This window comes from Artemia franciscana, chromosome 15, assembly GCF_032884065.1.
Source record: "Artemia franciscana chromosome 15, ASM3288406v1, whole genome shotgun sequence".
NCBI lineage: Eukaryota > Metazoa > Arthropoda > Branchiopoda > Anostraca > Artemiidae > Artemia > Artemia franciscana.
Genome location: NC_088877.1, coordinates 6,058,806 through 6,085,397, shown reverse-complemented (window position 1 = coordinate 6,085,397; position 26,592 = coordinate 6,058,806). Strand labels below are relative to the sequence as shown.

General features: G+C 35.2%; 1 protein-coding gene across 4 annotated transcripts in view; it reads right to left on the bottom strand.

The window, feature by feature from the left end:
• The window catches only part of LOC136035981 (elongator complex protein 2-like), a 92,435-nt gene extending 67,141 nt beyond the window's left edge, over positions 1–25,294 (bottom strand). For 2 of the 4 annotated variants that reach the window (XM_065717882.1, XM_065717879.1), the window contains exons 1-4: positions 24,496–24,619; positions 20,262–20,391; positions 9,087–9,294; positions 225–338 (exon numbers count right to left, since the gene is read on the bottom strand). In XM_065717882.1, coding sequence (XP_065573954.1) covers positions 225–338; positions 9,087–9,294; positions 20,262–20,384 — 445 coding nt within the window. In that variant the 5' untranslated portion in view covers positions 20,385–20,391; positions 24,496–24,619. Of the gene's footprint in view, positions 1–224; positions 339–9,086; positions 9,295–20,261; positions 20,392–24,495; positions 24,620–25,092; positions 25,112–25,272 lie in introns of those variants that run through there. The other 2 variants (XM_065717880.1, XM_065717881.1) reach the window with 2 other exon arrangements.
• Between the last annotated feature and the right edge of the window lie 1,298 nt (positions 25,295–26,592).

Genomic DNA, 26,592 nt, shown 5'->3' with positions numbered 1-26,592 from the left:
TTCTTGTAAGACCCAATTTTAATGTCACTTTTGTTGCTACTGCATCACAGTGTTGAAAAATGGCTAAAGATGGGGCGGGTTGGGTGGATAAACAAACAAGGGATCCAGTTCAACTGATACCCATAACCTATAGATGGCTTAATCTACTGTAACAAAATAAGGGTGTATTAGTAAAAAGATACTAGGTCTAAGATAGACTACTAAATAAAATGGTTTTTGCTTACCAGTATTTGACAATGACCATAAAATAACAGCAGCATCTGAATCAGCTGAAGCTACCAAAATTTGTCCGTTGCGTAACAACATCAATTCAGCAACATTTACAATCGCTGCATGCCCTGAAACAGAAAAAGATGCATGATAGCCTCACTTTTCGGCATCATCGAAAATGCTGACTGCTTACTTCTATAGGCCGAATAGAACACTGAACAGAAAGGTGATGACAATCTCATTAAAGTACTCAGACAAAGATCAGAATGGAATGAAGATAAATGTTTGGTAAAAAAAAAAAAACGGGCTAAGAAGTACAATTAGAGTCCTTAGATTTCTGTTAAAGCGGTTTCTGTCAAAAGATGTAAAATCTTAGTAAATTGATTTCCAAAAAAACAAAAAAAGAAAGCAAACAAAATCTTCTTCTTTTCTTCTGTATTTTTTCCTTTTCCTTTATTTTATTTCTTCTAACTCACTCGCAAATAATGATGAAAAATCACACTACCTTTCCATCCTACAAAATTTAAGAAGTTACTGAAGGATTTTGTGAAGACAGCAAATAAAATACAACCTAAACAAATATTTCAGCTACATGACTAATGGCCGTCTTGGCAAAATATAGTGCAAAATACTTAAACGCACCTTAATAATACTTAAATATTTTTATAAATACTTCAATAATTACTTAAACGCTTCAAATCGTCTCTTTTCTGGACGATCAGGCACCTGGTAATGTCACTTTAGTAGGAAGGCAAAAAAATTCAAAAATAATTTAATTTGAAAAAAATTTATACTAAAATTTAAATGTTTGAGCAAATCCATAGCTAAATTACGATTATTTAATCTGAGAAAACAATTGGGACCATTCAGAACCACGCTTTTCATGTACCTCATGCCCTATTGCACCATACCTTACATCAAATTATCAGGACCAAAATGGAAAGGTGTATATCATATAATGCTGCAAGTTTGAAATGCAGGGGAGAGTAAATAGAGGAAAATTCTGTCCCCAATAGGTCTATCATCTTAAAGTCAACTAATCTGCTCAACATATCAACATTTTTCAAAGCTAGCCAAGACTTACTTTGTACTGGATTGTTTTTTTGTTTTTTTTTATTTACTTCAAATAAAAACAAAAAGAGCCCATTAATTATCACTTAAAGAAAAATTTCAGGTTTCTTCTATTGCATTGTAGATTAATCCTATAAAACTTCCAACTTCAAAATTCTCTCCTTCTTCAACAAAGTAACCCGACGCTACGATATAACCAGGGCTGTGGAGTCGGTTATAAGCTAAAACCAACTCTAACTCCAGACATTTCCAATATACCGACTTCAACTGCGACCCTATTCAGCAACACTTTACTAAGACTCCGATTGCGACTCTACAGACCTGTATTAAAGCTTCATTTAACCAGATTTTTCAAGTTATAACTGACTGCGACTCCAACTTCAAATCAGGATATTTTTAATACACCAACTCCAGCACCAACTCTATTCCACAAAAATTTACTAAAATTCCGATTGCGACTCCACAGACCTGTTTTAAAGCTTCATTTAACCAGATTTTTAAGTTATAACTGACTGCGACTCCAACTTCGAATCAGGATATTTTTAATATACCAACTCCAGCACCAACTCCATTCCGCAAAAATTTAATAAAATTCCGATTGTGACTCCACAGACCTGTTATTAAGCTTCATTTAACTAGATTTTTCAAGTTATAACTGACTGCAACTCCAACTTCGAATCAAGAGACTTTTAATATACCAACTCCAGCATCAACTCTAATCAGCAAAAAAAAAAAAAAACTAAAACTCCGATTGCAACTCCACAGACCTGTTTTAAGATTACATTTAGCTAGATTTATCAAGTTATTAATTAAGAAACTTTTTCCACAAAACAAGTTTTTCAAAAAAAAGTAAAGAATTCCATTAAACCGGAATTGAGCAAAAATAAAATCAAATAATCGTAAAACAAAAAATAAAAATGTAGCGTAAAACTACCACAAGTCCGCATCGATAAAATACTGAAAAAAAAAAAATACAAACGAATGTACAGTGTCAGTTTAATATGCATATATTGGTATTTACAAATTAAAATGTTAAGTATATTTGATTTATTAAAGCTATAAAAGTGAAAACGTTTAAAAAAAAATTTCAGTGAAGTACAAATCATGTACTGGCCTTGGGAAGGCATAGGGGTTCTGAGCCCTACTCATGTTAATTTCAGCTCGTTTTGAGTATGACTCGGTTATTTCATGTAATTAATTTAAAACTTTCTCCACAAAAAAGTTTTTCCAAACTTTTTTGGGGAAAGTAGTATCCCAAAAAGTTTCAACTTAATGCTCCCAGTCGTTCTCGATATATTGCAAAGGTGTCTTACTGGCAACCTTAACTACAATGCCTTCTAATTTATTTTAAAGCAGCATTTAGTTTTAAAGCATAATAAATCAATTGCATAATTATGGAGGTTGACAGGCCTAATATCCCTAAACACACAGTTGCTGGACCGTTTTACTATACTGAACAAAATAGCTGTCTCAAAAATTTTGACTGGATGCGCTTAGAAAATGAATGGGCTTGAGAGAAAGGCTGTTTGCCCTCCAATCTCCGGTTACTCTTAAAAAGGACACCAGAATTTATTAATTTTGAATTGAATTAACTCCTTAAAAATTTCATGATATTTCTAGCTATTATAGAGAGGTGCTGCCTATGATATTGCTTATATGCCCTTTTGAAAACCTGCATGCATACAGTTTTTTCCTTTAATTGAAACTCCTAAGTGTTTCCCAAAACTTTCATCTTAATACCTTTAGCGTCATTAGTTACGTTAACTGTAGTGGTAGCATTAAAAGCATATACAAACAGCCTCAAAATCCCCCACAACTTACCCTTAAAGATCTAAATTAATAATATAAGCTGTTCCTCAAATATTATTTTGTCACCTTTTAGGAAGTTCAGATGCTCATAATATGTTTTTAATTTATTTCAACATCCACCTAAACATTCCATAAAAGTTTCACTTTAATACCCTTAGCTTGCGTAGCAGCAATAGTTGTCGCAGCATTAGTAGCAATGTGAACATAGCACCTTTGGTTTCTTAAACACCCCCTTCAACACACGCTGAAAGTTTCAGCTTAATAAATATCATGAACAATTCCTGAAGCATTTCTGATGCGTCCACTTAACAACCTGTGTGGGCATAGTGTGTTTCGATTCAGTTCCATTCAGTTTCTATGTATCCTAAATTTTTCGCCTTAATATCCTTACTTTTATAGCAAGAGTAGTAGCAGTAGCTGCAACATTAATTGTAGTAGCCTAAGCTTTAGTGGCAGCAGTAGCAATAGATGTAGTAATAATAGTAACAATAGCAGTAGTATGAGTAGAAGCAGCAGCAATAGGGCGCAAATATTTTCGTCTGGCTAGTTCAACATCCCTCACAACAAGCCCGGTTAGTTTTAAATTCACACACCAAAATGTTCCTAAGATATTGCTCTTACACCCATATGGCAAACGGAGTATAGAGAACCCGTTCTGATTCAGTTCATCTCCCCCCCCCCGCCCTCAAAATTTCTTGAAAATGTCACCTTCATGGCTTTAGGCATAGTTGCAATAGTAGTCACAGTAGTAGTATTGATACTACAAGTAATAGTATTGGATAGTGGTAGTACTACTAGCAGCAATAGTATTAACCTATTGCTTTTTGGTCAGTTGAACTTCTCTCTCAAGTCCTCGAAATTTCAACTTCATATAATTAGCCATTCGTATGACATGCTGATATGTCCTTTTGATAGCCTGTATGTTCATATATTTCTTGAGATTTTCATCTCAATTCTCTTGACCCTGCAAGTATTTGCAATTGAAGTAGTAGTAGTAAATGTAGCAGTAACAGTAGAATGAGCAGTAATGTGCACATATTGTGTTTTGGTGACAAGATCTTCCTCTTTAAGTATTCTCTGAAAGTTTCAACTTAATACCCAAATCAATTGTTGAGATACACTATTTTGACAATATGTATGCACATAGAGTCTTTTGATTTAGTTGAATATTCCCCTTAATACTGTAAATGGAGTGGTGAGGTAGTAGTAGTGATGGTAGTTGAATTAGTATTGATAGCATGCAAATATTGCCTTTTTGATCATCTCCCTTATCATTTCCTCAATTTTCCAAATTAATATACTCAGTTATTCCTGTGTTGTAGCTTTTTGACAAACCTTCTATACATAACGTTTTTTATTTAATTCAACACTTTCCTCAACATTCTCTGAAAGGCTCACTTGAATACCCTTCGTCTTCTTGGAAAGTAAAGTTCAAACATGCATACCTTCCTCAATAACATATAATATGTTTTCTTTATACTATATGCACATATACTTATGTGTCCTGTGTCCTTAGGACTGTGGGAAGGTTGACATCCCCAATACTGCACCTTTCATCAATGCTGAACAAAACAGATCTCTTAAAATTCGATCAGATATGTTTTGGGGAATGATAGGCTTGGGGGGGCTGACGTCCCTCCTTTCACTATTGACTTTTCAAGAAGGCACTAAATCTCCCCCTTTCCAATCAAATGAGCTCCATCCGATCCATAGTTTATGCAACTACCCGTTCCACAAAAACCTTATATGCCCTGGGCATAACTTACAACCCTTGTCCATGGGCTCTGGGGGATTGTGTCCACCCTGAATACATTGCTATATGATTTTTAGACTATTTCTAACAAAATGGCTATTTCACAATTTCAATTAAATGTGTCTTGGGAAAAGAGGATTCAGGGAGGGGGGCTTGTTGCTCTCAATCATGTTTGATTTTTAGAAGCGAACTAAAACAATATATTTCAAATCCAATGAACATCTTCTTAAGTTCACACAATTCCCCCTTCCATAAAAACCTCATATGCCATTGGGGCATAACAAACAACCCTTACCCCCAGACTCTGGGGGATTCTGTCAACCCCAAAAGCCTTATCATATGATCTTTGGACTATTTTTTAACAAATGGCTATCTTAAAATTTTCATCGGATACGTTTGGCAAAAATAAAACGTAGGGGGGGGGATGTTTTAAGAACTGATGGGCTTGAGCCAGAGGCGTAATTTGCTATGGGAACAGGGGAGGAGCAACTGCCCCTCCCAGACCTCGGATGCCCCCCAGGCGTCATCTGAAATCTGAATCTCAAATTTTACCTTTATAGACTTAGCCTTAATAGTACTATTATCACAGTATTTCGGTGGTAGGAAAAGTAGTTGCAGTGTTAGTGTTGTATTAGCAGCAGTAGTAGTAGCAGAAGTACTATTAACAGTAGTAGAATATGCACATTGCCTTTGGGTCAGTTGAACACCTCTTCCATGATACCCTGGACGTTTGACCTTGACTATTTTGACAATCTAAATGCACATTGTCTCTTTTGTTAGTTCGAATTCGCCATCAATATATTCTCAAATTTTATCTTCATAGATTTAGCCTTAATAGTACTATTATCATAGTAGTTTCTGAGGTAGGATAAGTAGCTGCAGTGTTGGAAGTAGTCGGAAGTTTGACCTTGACACGTTTTATATATTCTTGGGACTATGTTAAACAAAATTTCTTAGTTTCAATCAGATGAGTTGGCTGAAAAGATGGGTTGTCGGGGAAGAGGGGGGGGGGAGCTAAATGCCCTCCATCACTTTTGACCCTTAAAAAGGAATTAGAACCAATTTTCATCCAAATGGGCCTTTTCTAAAGTTAAACAACCATCCCTTCCATAAAAACCATAAATTCCCGGCGGCATAACTTACAACCTTCGCCTCCATGCTCTGGTGGTTGGCATCAACCCCAAAAGCCTTCTTATATGATCTTTCGACTATTTTGAATAAATGACAGTCTCAAAATTTTTTATTCAATGTATTTCGGAAAAACACGACGTGCTGGGGGGGATACAACCTCCTTTCTATAAGAACCTTATATGCCCCCGGGGCATAAATCACAAAACTTGTCCTGAGAACCGTGGGGTTGGAGTGTCTTCCGCAAAGACATAATTTCCGAGCCCTTCGACTACCATGAACAATTTAGCTATCTCCAAATTCCGATTGGACGTCTTTGGGGAAATGATGAGCGTTGGAGGGGGGAGGGGAGGCTGGTTGTCCTCAAATCACTTTTTAATCTTAAAAAGGGCACTATAACTTCTAATTTCAAATCAGATGACCCCAGTTTGAAGTTTATAGGACCAACCATTCCATAAAAACCTTATATGCCCCCAGGGCATGACTTACAACCTTATCCTCAGGGCATTGAGGGTTGTGTCAACACTAGAAGGCATTGTTTTATGTTCTTTGAACTATTTTGAGCAAAACCGTTATCTCCCACTCTTAATCCGATTCACTTAGTGAAGATAGTTAGCTAGGGGGGAAGGGAGCTTACTTCCCTCTTAAAAGGGGACTAGAACCTCCAATTTTCAACCAAATGGGTATCCCCTAAAGTTTATACAACCATCCCTTCCATAAAAACCTTAAATTTCCCCGGAGCATAGCTCGCAACCCTTGGCCCCAGGCCCTGGAGGTTTGATTCAACCCCAAAGCCTTTTTAAATAATATTTAGACTATTTTGAATAAAATGGCTATTTGAAAATTTCTATTAGCTGTAATTTGGTACAATACGACGTGTATATGTGAAGGGGGGGGCATTTGCCTTCCGATAACTTTCGACTAATAAAAAAGGCACTGGTACTCTCAATTTAAAATCGAATGAGCCCTTTTTGAAGTTTCTACAACAAAACTTTCTATAAAACCTTATATGCCCCAAGAACATAACTTACAACTCTTGTGCTGAGGGCTGTCGGGGGGTATCATCTTCAAAGACATAATTTACAGACTGTTCAACTACATTGAAGAAAATGTCAATATCAGAATTTTTATCGGAAGCATTTGGAGAAGTGATGGGCGTGAGGGAGCATTCGCCCTCCGATTACTTTCCACTATCAAAAGGGGCACAATCCCTGTCAATTTCCAATCGAATGAGCCCTTTCTGAATTTTCTGCGGCTTCTTCAACACGAAGTGCCCTTGTCTAAGACCCCCAAAAAATACATTGTACCAACATCGTTCTTTACTCAGGCAGTGCTGTTGCACTGCCTATGATAACTGCGACTTCGAATCAATAACTGCGACTTCAAATCTAAATAACTCCAACTTCGAATCAAGAAATTTGTAATATACCAACTCAAACACCAACTCCATTCGGCAAAAATTCACATAAACTCCGACTCCACGGCTCTGGGTAAAAGGGGCATTGGCAGTTTCAATCCTTATAATCCCATGATAAATCTCTAAACATACTACTCTCATCATCTTTACTCTCATTTCTTTGCGCTAAGCTACACAAAAGTCATTCATAAGAATACCATAGCAAAACTACAGAATGCACACCGTCATATACTGCAAAAATATTCCTAAGTCTAAAAGTCTAAAAAGGCGGACGGTTAAGTTTTAAATAAAGCTAAATTTCATAAAACAAATGGAAAATTATTCACTAATAATGATACTTATTCATTTTAGGCCAGTTTGGGGGCCCGGTCAAACTTTGTTTCGATGCAAGCCATTCATTTATTTTAGTGCATCCCTCATTTGCATTGTATGAAATCATCAAGCAAAAAACGTTGAGAAAATCGCAGCAATTGCACAAATGCACATTTTGATCTTACACAAAATTGCAACTTTAGAAATTTCATCCTTTCTGATTTGTCTGATTTTCTGATAGAATTTCTGAAATTCGGTGTGTACCTCTCCAGAATACCGGGGATGATAAACATGCTTAGTTTTAGGGATTTACTAACAGAGGTACCGAGGAGGAGGAGCAGGGAGTTAACTGTCCACTTGGATTCTTTTGCCCCCTCCTTATATTGGTTAAGAATATAGTTTTTGCTATTTTCGTTTTAAAGTCATAGTAAATTATAGCAAATTTCAAGTAAATTAAGTAAATTTCAATAAAAATCAAAATTATAGTAAATTTTGTTCACAAACGAATTTGTTATCAATCGACTGACGTAATAGACGGCGACTGATATGATTAAAATGATAGTCGTTATGTGGTATATTAAATGGGTTAAATATTACCCTAAATGTATAGATACCTCATAAACCGGTACCGCAAGTACATTTAAACAGGTGAAAATTCTTCTAAAATAAGATTGAGTAGAATACAAAAAGTCAATCTTTCTAAAATGGTCAAACAGTCAATTCAGGGCGTAACTTGCTTATGGGGTAGGGGGAGGGCAATTTCCCTCCCAGAGTTAAGTTTACCCCCCCAAATGCCCCAGTGTGCCCCCCACCCCTCACTGAAATTTAGTTTCTTCAAAAATATGGTCACAACGAAAACGAGCCTGCATAATTCAAGCATCCATACAAACGGGTCAGTTTTCCTTAGTATTTACTGTAAAGGCTCTACACTATATGGCTCATTTTCAATTTCCCTGTCATTTTCACTAGATTTCGGATAAATAGCTCCAATTTTGCCTCCCCCTCCCAGGATTTTGATGGAAATACACCAGTGAGTCAATTGATTGTTTCTTAAACTACTTGAAATCAAATGACTAAGTATGATATTTCGTATATTTTTTATTTTGAAAATATTCTATTCTTTATATGCACTACTCTGCTCATTCAATTAACCCTTATAGGGAAACATTATTGTATTTTCATATGCGAGCGTAAATCTATTGAGAGTCTAAATTCAATGACCGTCCCAAGATCCTGAATCGAGGAGGAAATCCAGACCCTAAGGACATTCTCTTAAGCAATTCGTTCGACTTTAAAAGGCGACGTAGTACGACCATTAAATAAAAATTGTTAGAAAACGAAACTTTTCTTTTTATAAAGAAAAAAAAAACAATTTAAAAAGCGTACCAATTAGAGAAGTCATTGGCTTGAAATTGTAAGCTCCTCCTTCCTCTTTCTTCCAAACGACAACCTTTCTGTCTGATGCTGCAGACACAAAAAGATCCTCATCTTTAATAAAATCAGTAGGTGTCAACTTCTTGGCCCATCTTACTGAATTAACACGACCATTATGAGATACCAAAGTCTTCACAACAGCACCTTGATTAGAATAAGCCTACAAAGAAAAATTAATAGGCTATATTTAAGCCTGGAGTGTCTAGTGAAAGGCTAAAAAGAATTGAAACACAAACTGGTCCCCATGAGAAAAATACCATCACAACTCAGCATCCCCTTATTCGTTCGCAGAATTTTTGGTTTAGCAGCTGAAGATGTTCTGTAAAGTAGGAAAAAAGTTCAGCCCAGTTTGCATCAGGCGTTTAGGGGACAGAACGCCAGATGAAGCATTTAATCGATAAATCGCACTCTCATATTGTTTAGAAAAAAAAACAGTCTTCCCGCATTCTGTTTGATTAATTAGCTTTAATCATGTCCATGAAATACCAAATGAAAACAGGGCTTTCCTAGACCAAAGGTGATAGAACACATTTTCCTACTCTAAAAAAATAGCAAATGAAGTTCAACTTGGGATTAAAATTCCTCTCTCCTTTAAAAAAAAAAAAAAAAAAAAAAAAAAAAAAAAAACTATAAATGCAACCTGAAATACAATACTTTAATTCACTAATCATCTCTGTTGTCATGTACGCTGGCAACATTTTGACGCTAAAAGTTAAGTACAATACAGAATTTCGGCCTTAATGACAGAATTTTCACGCTGCATAGACGAAACAACATATAGAGACATGTTGTCAAACATAAATATTCAAAAGAATCTAAAGCGAAAAACTACAATTCTCCAGAAAGTGTAATTACAGCAACTATAGTGGCTGGCCATCAGATTGAATCGGCCCTGCCAAAGGTTGTGTTTAAGTGAGACGTACTTCTGCAAGACCCAGGAAGGTATATCAAGCTGGTTCACTTGAGTTGGCCTATAGAGATATTATCATGGGTCGGTCAAAGCGTCATTGAAGTTCATCTTTGTCCTGTACTAAGGATATAGTGATTAGAAATCGTTGGCCCCTATGAGTGAAGAAAGCGTACAAGAGGAAGAAACCACGAGATTCAGGCACTCCCATCATCCCGAAATTTCTACAGATCTCTAGCGTATCTTTGAATTGTTTTAAGTAATTTCTCTGTTTGTCCCGTTTCTGAAAAACTCATCACGCTCTCCCCTTCTGTAACCCTCCCCCAACATAACTTTCAGTTTTTCGTACTACATATGTTTTTATTATTATAAAGCAATACAAATCCTTTTCAAGCTCTATCCCTACCTATGAACCATAGCTTTATTCGTGTTCCACTTTCTTTGATACGTACCCTTCAAATTGTTATGTTCAGAAACAACAGTCCTACTTTCATGTTATTTTTTCTCATAATCAAGAACTCTTTAGCTTAGACAACTTAAAAAACAAAAGCTATTCACATAAACCTAGAAAGCTATTCTCGGGGAGTCAATCTTTAAATTCCAAGTTTTTATTTTTACAAGGACTTTTGACAGAAACTTCCAAATAAACTTACCAATTTTTGACATTTAATGTAATTAAAAAGTTCAAGCTTCGAAAATAAATTTAATAATGTTGAATATTTGCAGAAATTTTCATTGTTTTGTCGAGAAGTTAAGAAAAAATAATGTAAGCCTTATACATTATGGGAAATAAGATGGAAACTACATTTTGATGTGCTGAAGCCTTTTTCTCAGATGATGAATATGGTTAGAAATAATACCTAAAACTGTCAATACAAATAATTTGCCTTGCAATGTTAGAAGTAACCTCTATGGGAAAGCTAGAATCCATCCCTCCAACTGTTCATTTAGACAGGTCCTGGTTTTCTTGAATGTGAGGATCGCGCTGCTATTGCAAAGACCAAGGAGTTAATATGCTTTGCAATTTTGACTTTAAAAATTTGCTACTTTTTTTCAAATCAAAATTCCATTAATGGTCGGTCTATCTGCATGGTCTACAGCGTACTTACTGTTGACCAAACTATTCGGCTCAAAACAACGTTGAATATTTGAAGAAAATAGAAAACTGATCCTATTTGTGGCAATGGTGTATATTTACTTTAGTAGGAATTTTTACTTTGGTAGAGCCCAGCAACAGTTGGGAGAAAGATAACACAAACACAAATTTTTATACACAAATAACTAAAGTCGACAATTAAAAATGACGATTCTATTATGTGTTAGTCCTCCAAGAATTTGAATATCCAGACCATTTTGTTCTTTTTGATGAGGCAACCTTAGTTACAACTTTAAATGGTTTACCACAGTCTTTTAAGGAAGCAATTGAAATTAAAAAGATAGGTCTTAGCTTTAAACAGAGATCCTGGAGATATATTTATAAGCCCTATCATGACAATTTAATACAAACAGATTCAACTCACATCCCTTCTCTCTTTTTTTTAATGATCTCCGATTTTTAACTTGGTTTTTGTCAGTTGTTTTGCTCTTTCTGTCTGGGCAACTTCAAAAAGCTAGTTTTCTCCTTTGGTCTGAGGACGACTTGGAGGAGGTATTTTCCAAAATATCAGCTCTATCTTTTAGCTGTATCTGCTAGCTGAAAATCACTCTTGTTTCATCTTTTGTTTCTTAATTATTATTTTTTTTTTAATGCTTTGTGGTTTTATCACATGTCATGTATGCTCTCAGAGCTTAAATACAGCTCCACCTTGAATACATATTTGTCCCCAGTAAAGGACTTCCTTCAACTTACAGATTCACAAACTTCCAAGCAAACTTGGGAAAATAGTTTTCTTCTACATTTGGAAGTACAATTTTTCGAAATGAAAGAATATCAACAGATTGTGGTCTGAATCTCTACCTTTGGACATACAGATTGAAAATCATTGCACAGCTTTGGTTCCAGCATGGGGTCACGGCCTACCTGAAAATTCAATAGTAAGGGGGTGGGGGTGAAGACCAAATGTTCATTCTGTACCTTCAATCCTATAGAATGAAAAAATATTTTTGCATGATTCCAATTCAAACAAGGGGTACAGAATGCCTTTCTTTCTCTTACAGATTGGTAGTCCTTGAGAGTTTTAAAGGGTTTTAAATGGATCAAGGGCTGAGCAATACACAATAATCATGAATTGTCATAGGAAATCAATGATTTTGAAAAATTTCAGGTCAACCAGGTCATGGAGTCAGTGAAGTAGTGATTACAAGATTTAAATAGATGCAAAACAGTAACTAAAGGTGTTAAAAAAGCAGTCCCTGGTGTAAATGTTTCTTGAATACTTTGTGGACATACAAATTAGATCTGCAGTAGTCGAATTCCTTGGCAAATGGAACATAAAATTGTTCCCCTCTTAGAAACAGTAACACTTATTGGTCATAGCGTCCATCGGCCAGAGTTGCTGCAATTTTATGCAACCTGGGTACAATGCTTAATCAATCCTAATTGAGAATTGAATAAAAAAAACAAGTTTTTTTAACGGAAAGTAAGGAGCGGCATTAAAACTTAAAACGAACAGAAATTACTTCGTATGTAAAAGGGACTGCTTACTCATCAACGCCCCGCTCTTTACGCTAACGTTTGACTCTTTCTCTTAACTCTACTTTTTAAAACAGTAAAAAACTTTAGCGAAAAGAGCGGGTCGTTGATGAGGAAGCAGCCCTTTTCATATACGAAGTAATTTCTGTTCGTTTTAAGTTTTAATGCAGCTCCTTACTTTCCGTTAAAAAAACTTGTTTTTTTTTTTAATTTCTGAACGTTTTTGAATCAATGCATGTTTTGATTTTGGCTCTCCGCAGATGAATAATTAAAACGAAATTTGCATATTTATTTTTTTTTGGCTAAATGGCTTTCTCATAGTTTTGATCGAATGATTTTGAGAAAAAAAGGCTCGGGGGAGGAGGCCTAGTTGCCCTCCGATTTTTTGGTTACTTAAAAAGGCAACTAGAACTTTTAATTTTTTACAAATGTTTTTATTAGTAAAAGACATACGTAACTTATAAATTAGCTTACGTAACGAACTTCTGTATTCTCATGTTTTTATTACGTATATGAGGGGGTTCACCCCTTCGTCAGTACCTCAATCTTTACACTAAAGCTTAAATTTTGTCCCAATTTCTTGAGAATGACCCATGAATCAAAAAAGCCGTAGAATAAATATTTGAAATTACTAAAAATACTTTAGCGTAAAGAGCGGGGTATTAGGAGGAGGTAAGCCCATCAAATACGTAATAAAATACGTTAGTTTTAAGTTTCAATGCTTCTCTTTACTTTTAGTTGAAAAATCTTCTTCATATTTATTTTTTCATTGTTTTTTTTTAAATAATGCTAGAAAATCCTGCATTCCCTTCATGAAAATTTTCTTCCCCATGACAAATACCTCCAAGGAAATTTCCCCCAACATAAGTTTCCCCTCTTCTCAACCCCCCCCCCCCCAACCTAAAAATCCCCCTAAAAACGTCTGTACGCTTCCAAATAACCATTACTATAGATAAGCACAGGTCAAAGTTTGTAACTTGTAGCCCCTCCCACGGGAACTGTGGGGGAGTACGTCGTCCCCAAAGACAAAGTTATAAGGTTTTTCGACTACTCTGAATAAAATGGCTATCTCAGAATTTTGATCCGCTGACTTTGGGAAAATAATTAGCGTGGGAGGGGGCCTAGGTGCCCTCCAATTTTTTTGGCCACCTAGAAAGGGCACTAGAACTTTTCATTTCCTTTAGAATAAGACTTCTCGCAAGATTCTAGGACCACTGGGTCGATACGATCACCCCTGAGGGAAAAAACAAAAAAACAAACAAACAAATAAACACGCATCTGTGATCTGCCTTCTGGCAAAAAATATAAAATTCCACATTTTTGTAGATAGGAGCTAGAAACTTTAATAATAGGGTTCTCTGATACGCTGAATTTGATGGTGCGATTTTCGTTGAGATTCTATGACTTTTAGGGGTTGTTTCCCAATGTTTTCTAAAATAAGGCAAATTTTCTCAGGCTCGTAACTTTTGATGGGTATAAATAAACTTGATGAAACTTATATATTTAAAATCAGCATTAAAATGCAATTCTTTTGACGTAGCTATTAGTATAAAAATTTCATTTTTTGAATTTTGGCTACTATTGAGCCGGGTCGCTCCTTACTACAGTTCGTTACCTCGAACTTTTTGATGACAAGGTTTTAAGAAGTGATCTTTGAAAAAGAGAGGGTTTGGAACCCCCTTAGATGTGTCAACCATGAAATTATACTCAGATGACTTTGACATGGCTTCGGACAGCACCAAAGTCTTTTAGAACAATCATAGAAGAATACAATAAGTGAGAAAATGAAAAAGTAGTTTGTCAATGAAAAGACTGTGAAAAGGTTAAAAAAAATGACCTAAAATACTTTGTGCTGGAGGATGGGTGGTGGTTAAAGCAGAGGGTTTAGATAAGATGGGTAGTTTTCCACAAGGAGTTTCAGAGTTTAGGGTTTGTGTTTTTTTAAGATGTAACAGTTCAATGAGTTTTTAGTAACAGTAATGATCTTAGACCCAACTGTAAGCTCCTAGGGAGCAAAATACTGGACCCTAAATGACTTGATGCTTCCTACTCTGGAATAAAAAAAATATTCATATTAATTGATTCATGCAAAACATGAATAAAGTAAACAAGCGTTTTGAAGCTGAAGATGTATATCAAGCTCATTGTAAGACGGGATCAAGTTATTTTGTATCAGGGCAAACAAGGACAGAAAATACCTTTCATAAAGGAGCAGTGCCATGGAAAATATGACTGCATAAAAAATGGTCAGTCAAGCTGTGTTTTATTCTGAAACAATAAATAATTGCCTGGAGCATTTTATTATGTGTGAGAGGTAACATAAATTAAAAATTATACTTATTTCAATAGAGATTTAGAAGAAATACTACTAACAAGTCTCCGCAGCGCAAAGCCGCCTGTGGGCAACACAGCTACGCACGCTCCTCCTCCATCCAAATCTATTCAAAGTCTTCCACTTTACATCCTCAAAAGAAGTTCCCATTTCCTTTAATTCTTTCCTTATGACATCCTCCCACTTCAGACGAGGACGACCTGCTTTCTGTTTAGCCCTAGACGGTTGAACGAAAAGGACAATCGTTGGCAATCTGTCATCCTTCATCTGCAGAATGTGCCCTAACCATCTCAGCCTTTCTTTCATTATAGCCCTAGAAAGTGGGATTGAACTATACTTTTAGTACAGCCTACTTTTTGAAATAGGACCAGTCAGCCGGGTACTCAGAACAATCCGTAGGCAATTTTTACGGAAAAAAAATCTAGTAAATTATCATCCGCTTTTCAGAGCACCCATGCTTCAGAGCCATATTTAACAACTTTCATCACTGTGCCTTCCAATATTCCAATCTCGGTTTACAGAATTATCTTCCTATTCTTCCAAACTTTTATTAATTGTGAAAAAACACCCTGAGCCTTCATTATTCTACTTTTAACATCTTCATTGCTCCCATCGTCTTTACTAATAATACTACAAAGGAAAGTGAAGTTGCCCACCTGATCAATCGTTTCGTTACCCAACGTCACCTTTTCATCATCACTTATTCCTAGCCTTAGTGACTTAGTCTTCTTAACATTAATTTTCATACCTATTCTATCACACTGAAATCGCAAATCCTCTAAAAGTACATTCACTTTATTAACACTTTCATATTAAATCATTAATATGATCATTATCTTGATCATTATCTCAAATCATCAGCAAAATCTAAGTCAAGGAGAGTTCTTCCTCCCAATTTGATTCCGTGGTCTCCTATTGCCTTTCCTGTGCTCTTTTAGACAAAGCCCATCATAATGATCCGTATAAAAGGGGATAGAACGCAACCCTGCTCAACTCCTGATTAATACAAAACCAGCTGCTACCCTTATTTCCTACCTTAACCACAGCAGTATTATACTCGTACATATAACTAATCACTTTAATGTAATTTTCTGATATACCATATAAGGATAAGACCTTTACCAGAGCTCTTCTATTAACAGAATCAAACACTTGCTCATAATCTACAAAACTGAGGACCAAAGGTGTTTGACAACAAAGGCACTTCTCAATTATTAGCCTAAGAGTAAAATTTTGATCGATACATCCTCTACCTTTTCTAAAAACCGAACTGTTCTTCTCTTAAAATTTTGTCTACAGCATCTCTCAGTCTAGAAAGTATCATATTACTAAGCAATTTGCAACCTACAGAGACCAGACTAATGCCTCAATAATTACAACACTCATTCTTATCACCTTTCTACAGTGGTTTAATTAAGGTTTTCCTAAAATCAATAAGTATTACCACTTTTTCAAAAATCATATTTATAATCTTCAGTAACTTATTTTTAACCTCGCTACCATTATATTTAAGAAACTCATTTACCACAATATCAGCACCTGGAGCCTTATTATTTTTTAGTCCTTTTAGTACTGGCGCTAATTCTTCCTCACAAAACAAATCTTGCTTCACATCCAAGGTATCCCAAACTTGTTTATTTTTCTCTATACCTTTTCCTACAACTGTATCTCAGTTTATCTTTAACTGGGACACGTCCGGATTGACTACTCCCTCTAAATTTATTAACATGCCAGTACAATATTTTACGATTATGCCATCTAGCTGCATCTTCCAGATCCTCGGCGATTTTATCCAATAATTATCACTCGGATAATTATTATACAAACCCCTTCTGCTTTCTATTAAACATAAAGCTTTTTCACTAATATTCCTGGCTGAAGTCTTACCTTTCTTCCCTAAGACAACATCAGCAACTTCACATTTTTTTTTTCTAAAATTATTCCAACCATCTTCCAAATTGTCAAATTTTAAACTCTCAAGTTTAGCATTCAGCTGTTCCTGGAATGTTTCTCTCAAATTCCCATCCTGGAGTCTATCAACGTCATAACTTCCTGGGAGGTAGTTACCCTTCCGAAATTTCAGCTTTAAATTAACCCTAGACACTACTAGATGTTGATCATTACTTTTAACATCAATAACAGCACTCTTATATACTCTAGTATCATGTATTGATCCTGCCAGTCTTCGGTTTACTATAACAAAATCATAAAGGCTTGCTGTCTTACCATCATATGAGTACCATATGAACTTGTGGGCCATTTTATAACCAAACACTGCACTGGTTATAACTAGATTGTTATACCTACAAAATTGCAAAAGTCTGTAGCCATTACTGTTTTCTATTACTACACCAAATTTACCTAGGCTAGGATACCATCTATCCCTATTTTTACCAACCTGGGCATTGAAATCTCCTATTAAAAACACAACGTTTCTACCTGGGACCCTGTCTATTTGTTACAATACCTGAAAGTAAAATTCATCTGAGTCACTAGTATCTCCGTCAGTCGGTTCAACAGGGGCATATACTACTATAACAGATACCCTGAACGTTTTAGTCATTAACAAGACTTAACAGCTTCCTTATTCATCATGAGCCCTACTCCCTGTATATGTACACCATCCTTCCTGCCTGAGTAAACAAATTCTATATCACCTAATTTCATGCTTCCTACCCCTGTAATATGAGTTTCTGAAACTCCTAATAAGTCCAGTTCGGGTCGTCTGAATTTGTCAGTCAAAATGTCAATACGATAGGCATTTTTTAACGGCATAACATTCCAAGACCCAATTTTCATGTTCTTAAAATCATTGAAGTTACTTTGGCCTCAGGAAAAGCAATAATCCCAGATACCAGTGCAGGACAGGAATCAACATATCCTCTCATGTCTACACCAAAGTGCTTAAGCTGGCTTAGAACCAGATAACAAGCAGTCCCTGGGACCTCCAATATCAATAGAGACTTTGTGCAATCCTGGGCCCATCTTGGTCACAACATAATTTTCAGCACTTGGTGATGCTCTTCTATCAACAAGAGTCGAAATCCTGCACAGACAGTCCCAAGCCTATTACCTCCGACTCATTATATATTCATGTCTACAAATATTATGCTACTACAGAGAGACAACCCATATTAAATTAATTAGCTAGGAAAAGGTTTTTCAGCCCAAAAACGCCCATCAAAACAGACCAAGCCCAGAAGAATTATCCGTTAATTAGAACCCCTTGCAAATTAGGCTATAATTTCCTTGTGAGGCGCCACTCCTCAAGTGGGAATAGAGTTGACTGCAAGGTCCCCAGTCTTGCAGGTACCCCAAAAGGGTTAAGGCAGTCCTTTGCAGAGGCCATTGTCCATATATCTGGATCTTACGCCCTACCACAGTTGTCCTACTATAGAGGATATTTCATGATTGTGCTTTGCATTGTCACGCAATTCAACCTATTATTGGGAGAAGGTTTGCAAATTCATAGGACGCGTGGACACGCTGGTGGGCTTTGTTGAGTGTACATTTGAGGGTTCGTCTTCCTTCTAAGTGTCTGAAAATACAATGGTGCTAAAAACAATGAGAATGGGCTGTAGCCTAATCTCCTGGTATTTTAGTAGAAGACATATAAACTATTGCAGTTATAAAAAAAAAATAATAAAAAAAGGGATGAGCATTGTCTTGACTAGCAGGGATAGTTGAAGAGTGCTTAAGCATGTAGCACACAGAGGGGAAGGGAGCTCCAGGCCCACTCATACTCAAACGTGACAAAGTTTTCAATTTGCCATAGATCAATCTATCTCATTGAAAATTAGGGCTAGAGGAGTAACAGGAATTTCTGTTTGAGTATGAACAAGAATAAAACCCTCTATCCCATTAGCTTTTATATTAGTCCTGATTAGCCAATTTTTGACAATTGGAAATTACCAAATTAATTGGATAAGTAAGGAATTAAGCATTACAGCATTAGACCCTTAGGGTCCAAACTGGTGGTGCTGATCTCTGTTTTGTGGTCCTTCAGCCAGGAAGTGCAATGGGGGTTAGAGGCCAGCCATCCTTTGATTTTGCACACCATTCCTGCTTACCTTCCCTACATTTCTCAATGTATCCCCTTAGAGCTGGGTAGACTCTGGTTGATCTTACAGAGTCAAGCCACTGACCCACTCCCAAATCAAATAACTGGCTATGACAGGGATGAAACCTGTGCCCCTTGGTCAAAGAATGCGAAAACCAGCATGCCAACCATTTAGTCAAACCAGCAATACAAATAAAATGACAGCAAGGATGGATAACAGGTTCAAAACCTTGAAATGGAAAACGGAGGGGAAATTCACATATATTCAAGTTTTTTAGGGGGGGGCTCCACACGTCCCTATTTAGGCTACATACCAATAATAACGATTTGTCTCGTTATTAAACGTTAGATTAATTGTTAGTCGAATGATTACACTTGCTTAGGGATTTGGAAATATGTAATAATAATAATAATAAATAATTAAAAAAAAGTCCCTTTTCATGTGAAAGGCCAAAAGTGTGAAAGAAAACATTAAAATTGAGCATTATTAAATGTCACAAATATTGACTGTTCACAAATAGAATTTGCATCTTTATGAATCTATCAGGAGAAATGGAAACAAAAATTCGGGGAGAAAGAGTAATTTGTTTCTAGTGTTATTTTATCACACCACTCCAACTGCACTGCACAGGGGCTCACTACAAAAATTATTTTCGTTTTATTTCCATGGAACTAAGCCCCCAACTCCGAGATAAATGTTCCCAAATCCATCATTAGAAAGGCAGTATCAAGAGCCATCAATTTTTAGACAAGTTCCAAGCACCTTTAGAAAATAGGGCAAATGTCCATAGAAATGGCAGGATACTAAGAATAATGAATGGATATACGTTTTTCCCTTAGAAAAGTTTTCCCCAAAGCCAACTACGTTTTTCCCAAGGCCAACTAAACTTTGAATAATTTTTATTACTATCTGCTGAGATCTGAATCTACAGACACTCACTCAATACAATATGCACACATTTAACTAAAAATAATCTGACATATTACATTGCAAAACCAATAATTAATTCCAATGAACTTAGTTTTAATTTTGGTCTTTAGTTTTAAGTATCATATATTTTATTATTGATTGCCATATACTTATCACGTATTAATGAGCAAAAATTCTCACATTATTTTTCAAACTAAGGAGACAGGAGGTATAGATACCCTTGCCTTACCAGTGTATTAAAAAATCAATTTTATTTGATACTTACATTGGGATCATAGATAGCAACAGAATGACATGCTCCATACAGAAGGAGGTTGTTAGGTCCCCAAGAAATGCAGGATGGCACTCGATTACAGGCTGAAGATATAAATGCAGTCTCAAAGCTCATTGGCACCCTGAAAAAAAGGAGCAAGTAAAAGCAAAAGGGAAAAAGAAAGTTAGAAAATGCATTATCTAACAGATGATAGTAAGGATACACATGGGGAAAAAAAGTGGGGCTACAAAAAAGCTTAGATTGACAAAATAATATATTGATTATATAATGTAAGCACTTTTCTTCGCATGACTAGATCACAAACCACACATAAAATAAAACAATAAAATAAAAATCTTTTTCTTCTGATCTGCATGGGTTAGGATTGTTCATGTCTTTCTACTCTCTACTCACACTATGTTTTTACGTAATAATACATATATATATATATATATATATATATATATATATATATATATATATATATATATATATATATATATATATATATATATATATATATATATATTATACATATTCTGTATGGTTGAAAGTGTGTGGCTATGCTGTTTGACCTATGTGATTGTATGGATGAGTAGGGTTAAGGCCTCATTCAAATGCTTGTCTATATTAATCACTAATTTAGGAAAACAGTCTTCCTTTTCTCCTTCTGTCTCTCTCTTTTTTTTTGTGTGTGTGTTTGTGCTGTTGCATTGGTGATTTCTCTTTTCATGATAATCTTTGCTGCTTTTGACATTTCAAAATCTAACCATATATCACTCCAGTTGGTGCACCAGCACTGCACAGTAGTGTATTCTGCCACTTTTATTCTCTTTTGACATTTCAATAAAGAATTGTAGATGCAAAGGCTAGGAATAAATGAGGATGAAAAGGTAATGTTGGGTAAAAAAAGATTGATCAAATGGACAGCTTCACTAGCCTTGGTAGTATTATGAGTAAAGATGATGGGAGCAGTGAAGATGTCAAAAGTAAAATAACCAAGGCTCAGGGTGTTTCTTCACAGTTGAAAAAAAGTTTAAGAGAAAAGAAAGATAAGTCTGCAAACCAAGATTAGAATACTGGAAGCTATAGTGATGACAATGGTAAAATATGGTTCTAAAGCATGGGCACTCCAAAATACACTTGAAAATTGGCTGAATGTTTTCTAGAAAAATTGCCTACAGACTGTTTTGGGTACCCAGCAGAATTATATTTCAAGCAGTAGGTTGTACAAAAAGTTTGGTTCCCTTACTCTTTCTGGGGCCATAATGAGTGAAAGGTTGACATGGCTAGGACATGTTCTGCAAATGAAGCAAGAGAGATTCCTAAAGATTGTCCTTTTTGGCGAAATATCTAGGGCTAAATGGAATGCATGTCATCTGTGGTAGGAGTGGAAGGATATTGTTCCTCCTCCAATACAATATTGAGGATATTGTATTGTGTGGTAAGGGTGTGAGGATAATTTCCCAGAAGGGTGTAGAGAGGGAGGCTTTGAATAGAGTAGTATGGAGGAGGAGCATGCATAGTTGTTGATATCTTGTGGTTCAGTCCTGCAGTGAGTTGTTAGTAGCAGTAGTATTAGTAGTAGAAGAAACAATGGAGAATTTCATTTTGTTCTATACAGGCAATATATATACTATGTGAAAATTCTTGCCATCTATTTTCTAAAACTCTAAATCTCTTAAGGCCTATTCACAATCACATTCAACTGTAGCAAAGATTTAGCTAATTGATTGAATTGGAAATTAAGTAGGCTAGTTTTGCTCTTGTTATCAAGAGCAAGAACCAAAACTTATTTTTCTTTTAACATTTTTTAACTTAACTTTAGCTCAGTCAACTAAGAAGCTTCAATATCAACTGTTAGATGGATGTTAACAAAGGTAAAAAAAAAATATAATCAATTGAGATCAAAAATTATCTAGTGAAAATCTGAACAATATGGAAATAGCTCATCATATCCTTAAAAATGACCCACTGTGAATAATAAAATCTGATAATTCAGATTAGCAAAAACTGAGTTTCAGAATTAGCTAAATCTCACTGTAAAGCCTTTATTAATACAATAAAAATTTATTAAAATATTTTTGAAAATGTTATAAATCTGATGAATATCCCAGGAATTTGTTTTGTTATATAAAATCAGACCATGCCATAGTATCAGATTTTGATACCATAGGCCAAACAGCAAGTTTTATTGTTTGGATTTTATTTTTAATTTTTTTTTTTTTTGGGGGGGGGGGGGTAACATTCTAGCCAAGTTACTTTGGGCTATCTTGGAAAGATATTAGATTAGGAAAACTGAAACTTGAACTAATAAATTCAGGGCCAGAAACATACTCCAGGAAGGTGTTGCCAAGCTACTATATTAACCCTCTTGTGATTTCTAAGTCTTAGAAATCTTAGAACCTATTGTAATTTTGACAAAACAGCAATATACCTTAATTTCATTTTTTTTTCTCTGGTTTCAGTTTTGAGAATGTAATTTCTTTTATTTGAGTAAGATTTTAAGCCAAATCAATGGTTTTTTTTTTTAAACTTAGGAAATATATTTGCAGACCTTTGAAACCTCATAGATTCAGATTGAGCAAAGCTGTGAAGCTGCAAATACTTTTCTGCTACTTCCTTGTTAGCTGTTAAACACTAAAGAATAGAAGTTATGCTAATCAAAATGAAATATACCATTATAAGATGAAAATATAATATTTTAGTAACAAAATTATGGAAACTACAACAGGGAGTTATGGAAAAGGGCCATCCAGAGTGCATTGTATTAAATTATATTAATATTTATTAAATATGTATTTGTTACTAAATTATTTGTTGCATTATTTCTTATAATAATAAATAATAATATATTATTTCTAATTTATTCTAATTTATTATATTACAATATATTAGTGCATTACATTAAATATGTATCTTAAACTAACCTAACCAAAATACAAGCTAAATATTTAATCAAAATATGGCTAAACTGTAGTTTTCTACCAAGCCAAAGCTTATTGTCTGGTATAAAGACCATGAAAACTGGGTATTGTCTAATCTTCACAATAGAAATTCTTAAGTGTACTAGCCAACAGGGAAATACCCTTTAATGGTAAAATTATGACAGTTCATATAACTTACTTACCAATAAAGTGAACATACCACTCAATGCTTTTTTATGTTCTTTATAAATATAATAATTGCTTTTACTACAAATTCAAATTTAAACACTTTTTGAGCTCTTAAAAACAGCAAATTTTCAATTACAGTATGAGTTATCACTTGCTTTTGACAAAATAATGCTACATTTTCTCAGTGCTAAAATTATTTATAATAAGGTTAGTTTAGGTTAGGTCAAAAAGTACTTAAATTTGAATTTGCAGTAGAAGCAATTATTATATTCATAAAGAACATAAAGAAAAGGCATCAAGTGATATGTTCACTTTATTGGTAAGTCAGTTATATGAACTGCCATAAATTTACCCCTTTAATTAGGCAGAAGATCTATTTTCTAATATTTTGCTTTTATAATACAAAGATTTTTAAAGGTCATCAAAGGCCAGTGCTCTCTAGAAGGAGGAGTGGAGGTAGCTATTTCAAAGTACCTTCCTAGACATACTTTAGTAAAAAGATCCATCCTTAAAGTTTCATTTTCCTAACCTGACTCCTTTCCATGTTGACCAAAAGTAGCTCATCAAGAATTTTGTGTTTATTTCACATTATTAGACAGGCTATAATGATAATTTAGAAAAACATCCACCAAAATCAGCAAGCTTTATGACTAGCCTAGCATCAGGGAAAAGTTGGCATAGTTGCTGGTAGGGGCAAATAGCTCCATGGGAATAAGAAATATTCTATGGAAATGTGTTATGGGACTTATAGGTGACTGCTAGGCTATAAAGTGCAATCTATTCAGCTAGAGTTGTCCCTGAATTGGTATCTAGCTGTCTAACTACCAGGAATTGCAGACATTATCCTAGACAGTCCTTGATCCAGAGGGGCCCTGGGGGACCCTGCCCCCCACCAAGATTTTTCTGGTGTTGCTGTTCCTTTTTGTTTTATTTAGGGCAAACAATTTGGTTTAACTATATGAACCTTTGTCACATTGGCTACCTACTTCCCCCATATTTTGCCTGTTGGCACCCTTGTCACATTGGGCCTCCTGTAAGATTTTACTCTAGATCTGCCCCTGGACCTAGCCTAGATGAGCTAGGATATATTTACAGGTAATACAATATATCAAAAACATCTTTAATCACACCTGAGGAAAAAAAAGAAGTATTAAAGTAAGATGTAAAAATTTATTTGAATTAAGAAGTGAGGATTGAATTCTCCAATTCTAAGATGAAATTTGAATATGCCACGTTTTTAATTTTAAAATTTGTCATAACTTGAATCACTGTGCGTCGGCTTTCTCTCTCTCAGTTTTTGCTTTCAATGTCTTTTGTGGGATTTATAGACATTTTCTTAAAAGCAAAATGGGATTTCTAGGATGATTAACATGTCAGAGAATTTTATATTTTAGATTCAGGTGTATCCATGCATTCTAAGGCCCAAATAAAAGATTCTATTTTTGACGTTTCATATTTCGAATTTGCCCATTTTGCTTTAAAACTAAATGTTGCTTTAAAATTAAACCAAAAGGTACTGTGTGTAGGGTTTCCAATAAGAAATATCAGCGATATCTAGACAACGACTGGGGGTATTAAGTTGAAACTTTCAGGACCACTTTTTCCCCTTAAAATCTAAATAAATCAAAAGAGTGTAAGTGTATCCAGGCTTTCAAAGAGCATGGATAGGATTTTTTTTGGAATGGTATCAGGGGCACAATTTGCTATTGGGAAGGAAGGAACCGAACTTCAATCAGGATCCTGGTTGAACTTTGCTGAGGTAAGAATTCTGGGACTGTCTTGAAACTTTTTATTTTAGTTTTAATGGTTGTATGTTGTTGTACGTCTGTTTTATTTTATATATTTATGCTTTGATGAGGACAGTCCCTGGACACAGAATCGAAATATTCATTCAAATGTAGAATTACACTGGTGTGTTCCAGCTGACGGTTTTCCAGTAACTGCAGTAACTGCGCGGTAACTGCCCATTTCTAACTGCGGTAGAGCCAGTGGGAACGGCACAGTAAGCTGACTAGCAGTAGCGTCATTTTCGAATTAAATGCACGTGTTTAAATTTAAGGGACAGTTTAATGCTGATTAGTATAATTTTTTTATTCCTTCTGTTTCAGAGCATTTAGAGAGGTTCTAAGCCAACCATGGGCATTTGGCTGTCACAAATGATTTTGCTCAAATGAGCTGGTGAAAAATGAATAGATCATATACTTTTTCTCTTTTTTTTATTATTTGAAGACTAGAGTATCACATAACTAAGCATTCAAATAGCTTGATTGTATCTTAAGCATATACAATCCCTGATGGAGTTTTGTTGATACCTGTCTTAAATTGATTTGTCTAAATAAAATGGGCCTATAGCATTTACAGGATAGTAGTGGGACAACTATAGCAAGTTTTTTTTTCAATATTCTACTTTTTTAAAAATAATTATTGTTCTCTGGTCAAATTTGTGTTCCTTGCTAAGTGGTAGGCACTCTGGGCTGGAATGCTTTGTCCAAGGGGTACAGGTTTAATTCCTGGCATTGTCAGTTTATTTTGTTTTGGATAGGGGTTGGTGATATGACTAACCTCAGCTAGAATTGGCCTAACTTTAAATGACTACAGATGGAAATCTAGGGACAGTAAGAAGGAAGGGCATGCAAGAGCATAGGCTGGCTGGTCCCTAGCTTCCTATTGCATTACCTGGCTAAAGGACCACCAGGTCCTTTACTGGCCTACTGACTTAGCCATAGAAACTTTCTTTCAAACCCATTAAATATAAGTAAAAATGAAGAATACCAGTATGATGGTCCTTCTATTTCCCTGAAATGTGGATGTATGGACAAGAGTGTGGGTCATGAGAGATAGCTTGTGAATGTTCTGCAAGATTAAAAAAATTTATGACTGTTGCTCAGGTTGGCAACTGAACACAGAAGTATAATTTTGTTATTTGTTTTTCTTTGTGACTATCATGCTTATTTAATGTCCAGTATTTTAAAGTTAATCTTCTTTAATTTGTCTTTAATAGCCATGGCCCTAGGGCTTAAATACAATATAACCTACTTATATCCATTGGTTTTCTTTAAATAGATAGTAGCTCTATGTTTCCTAGCTTCAGTAAATTTAAATGTAATTGTGAGACCAGGGATTACAAAGTAGGTGAAAACTTGCAAATGAACCTCTGGTATCAATAAAAATTTGTAAGAAATGGATATCAATTTAAAGATTAAAAAAAACTGTTAGAAAACAAAGAA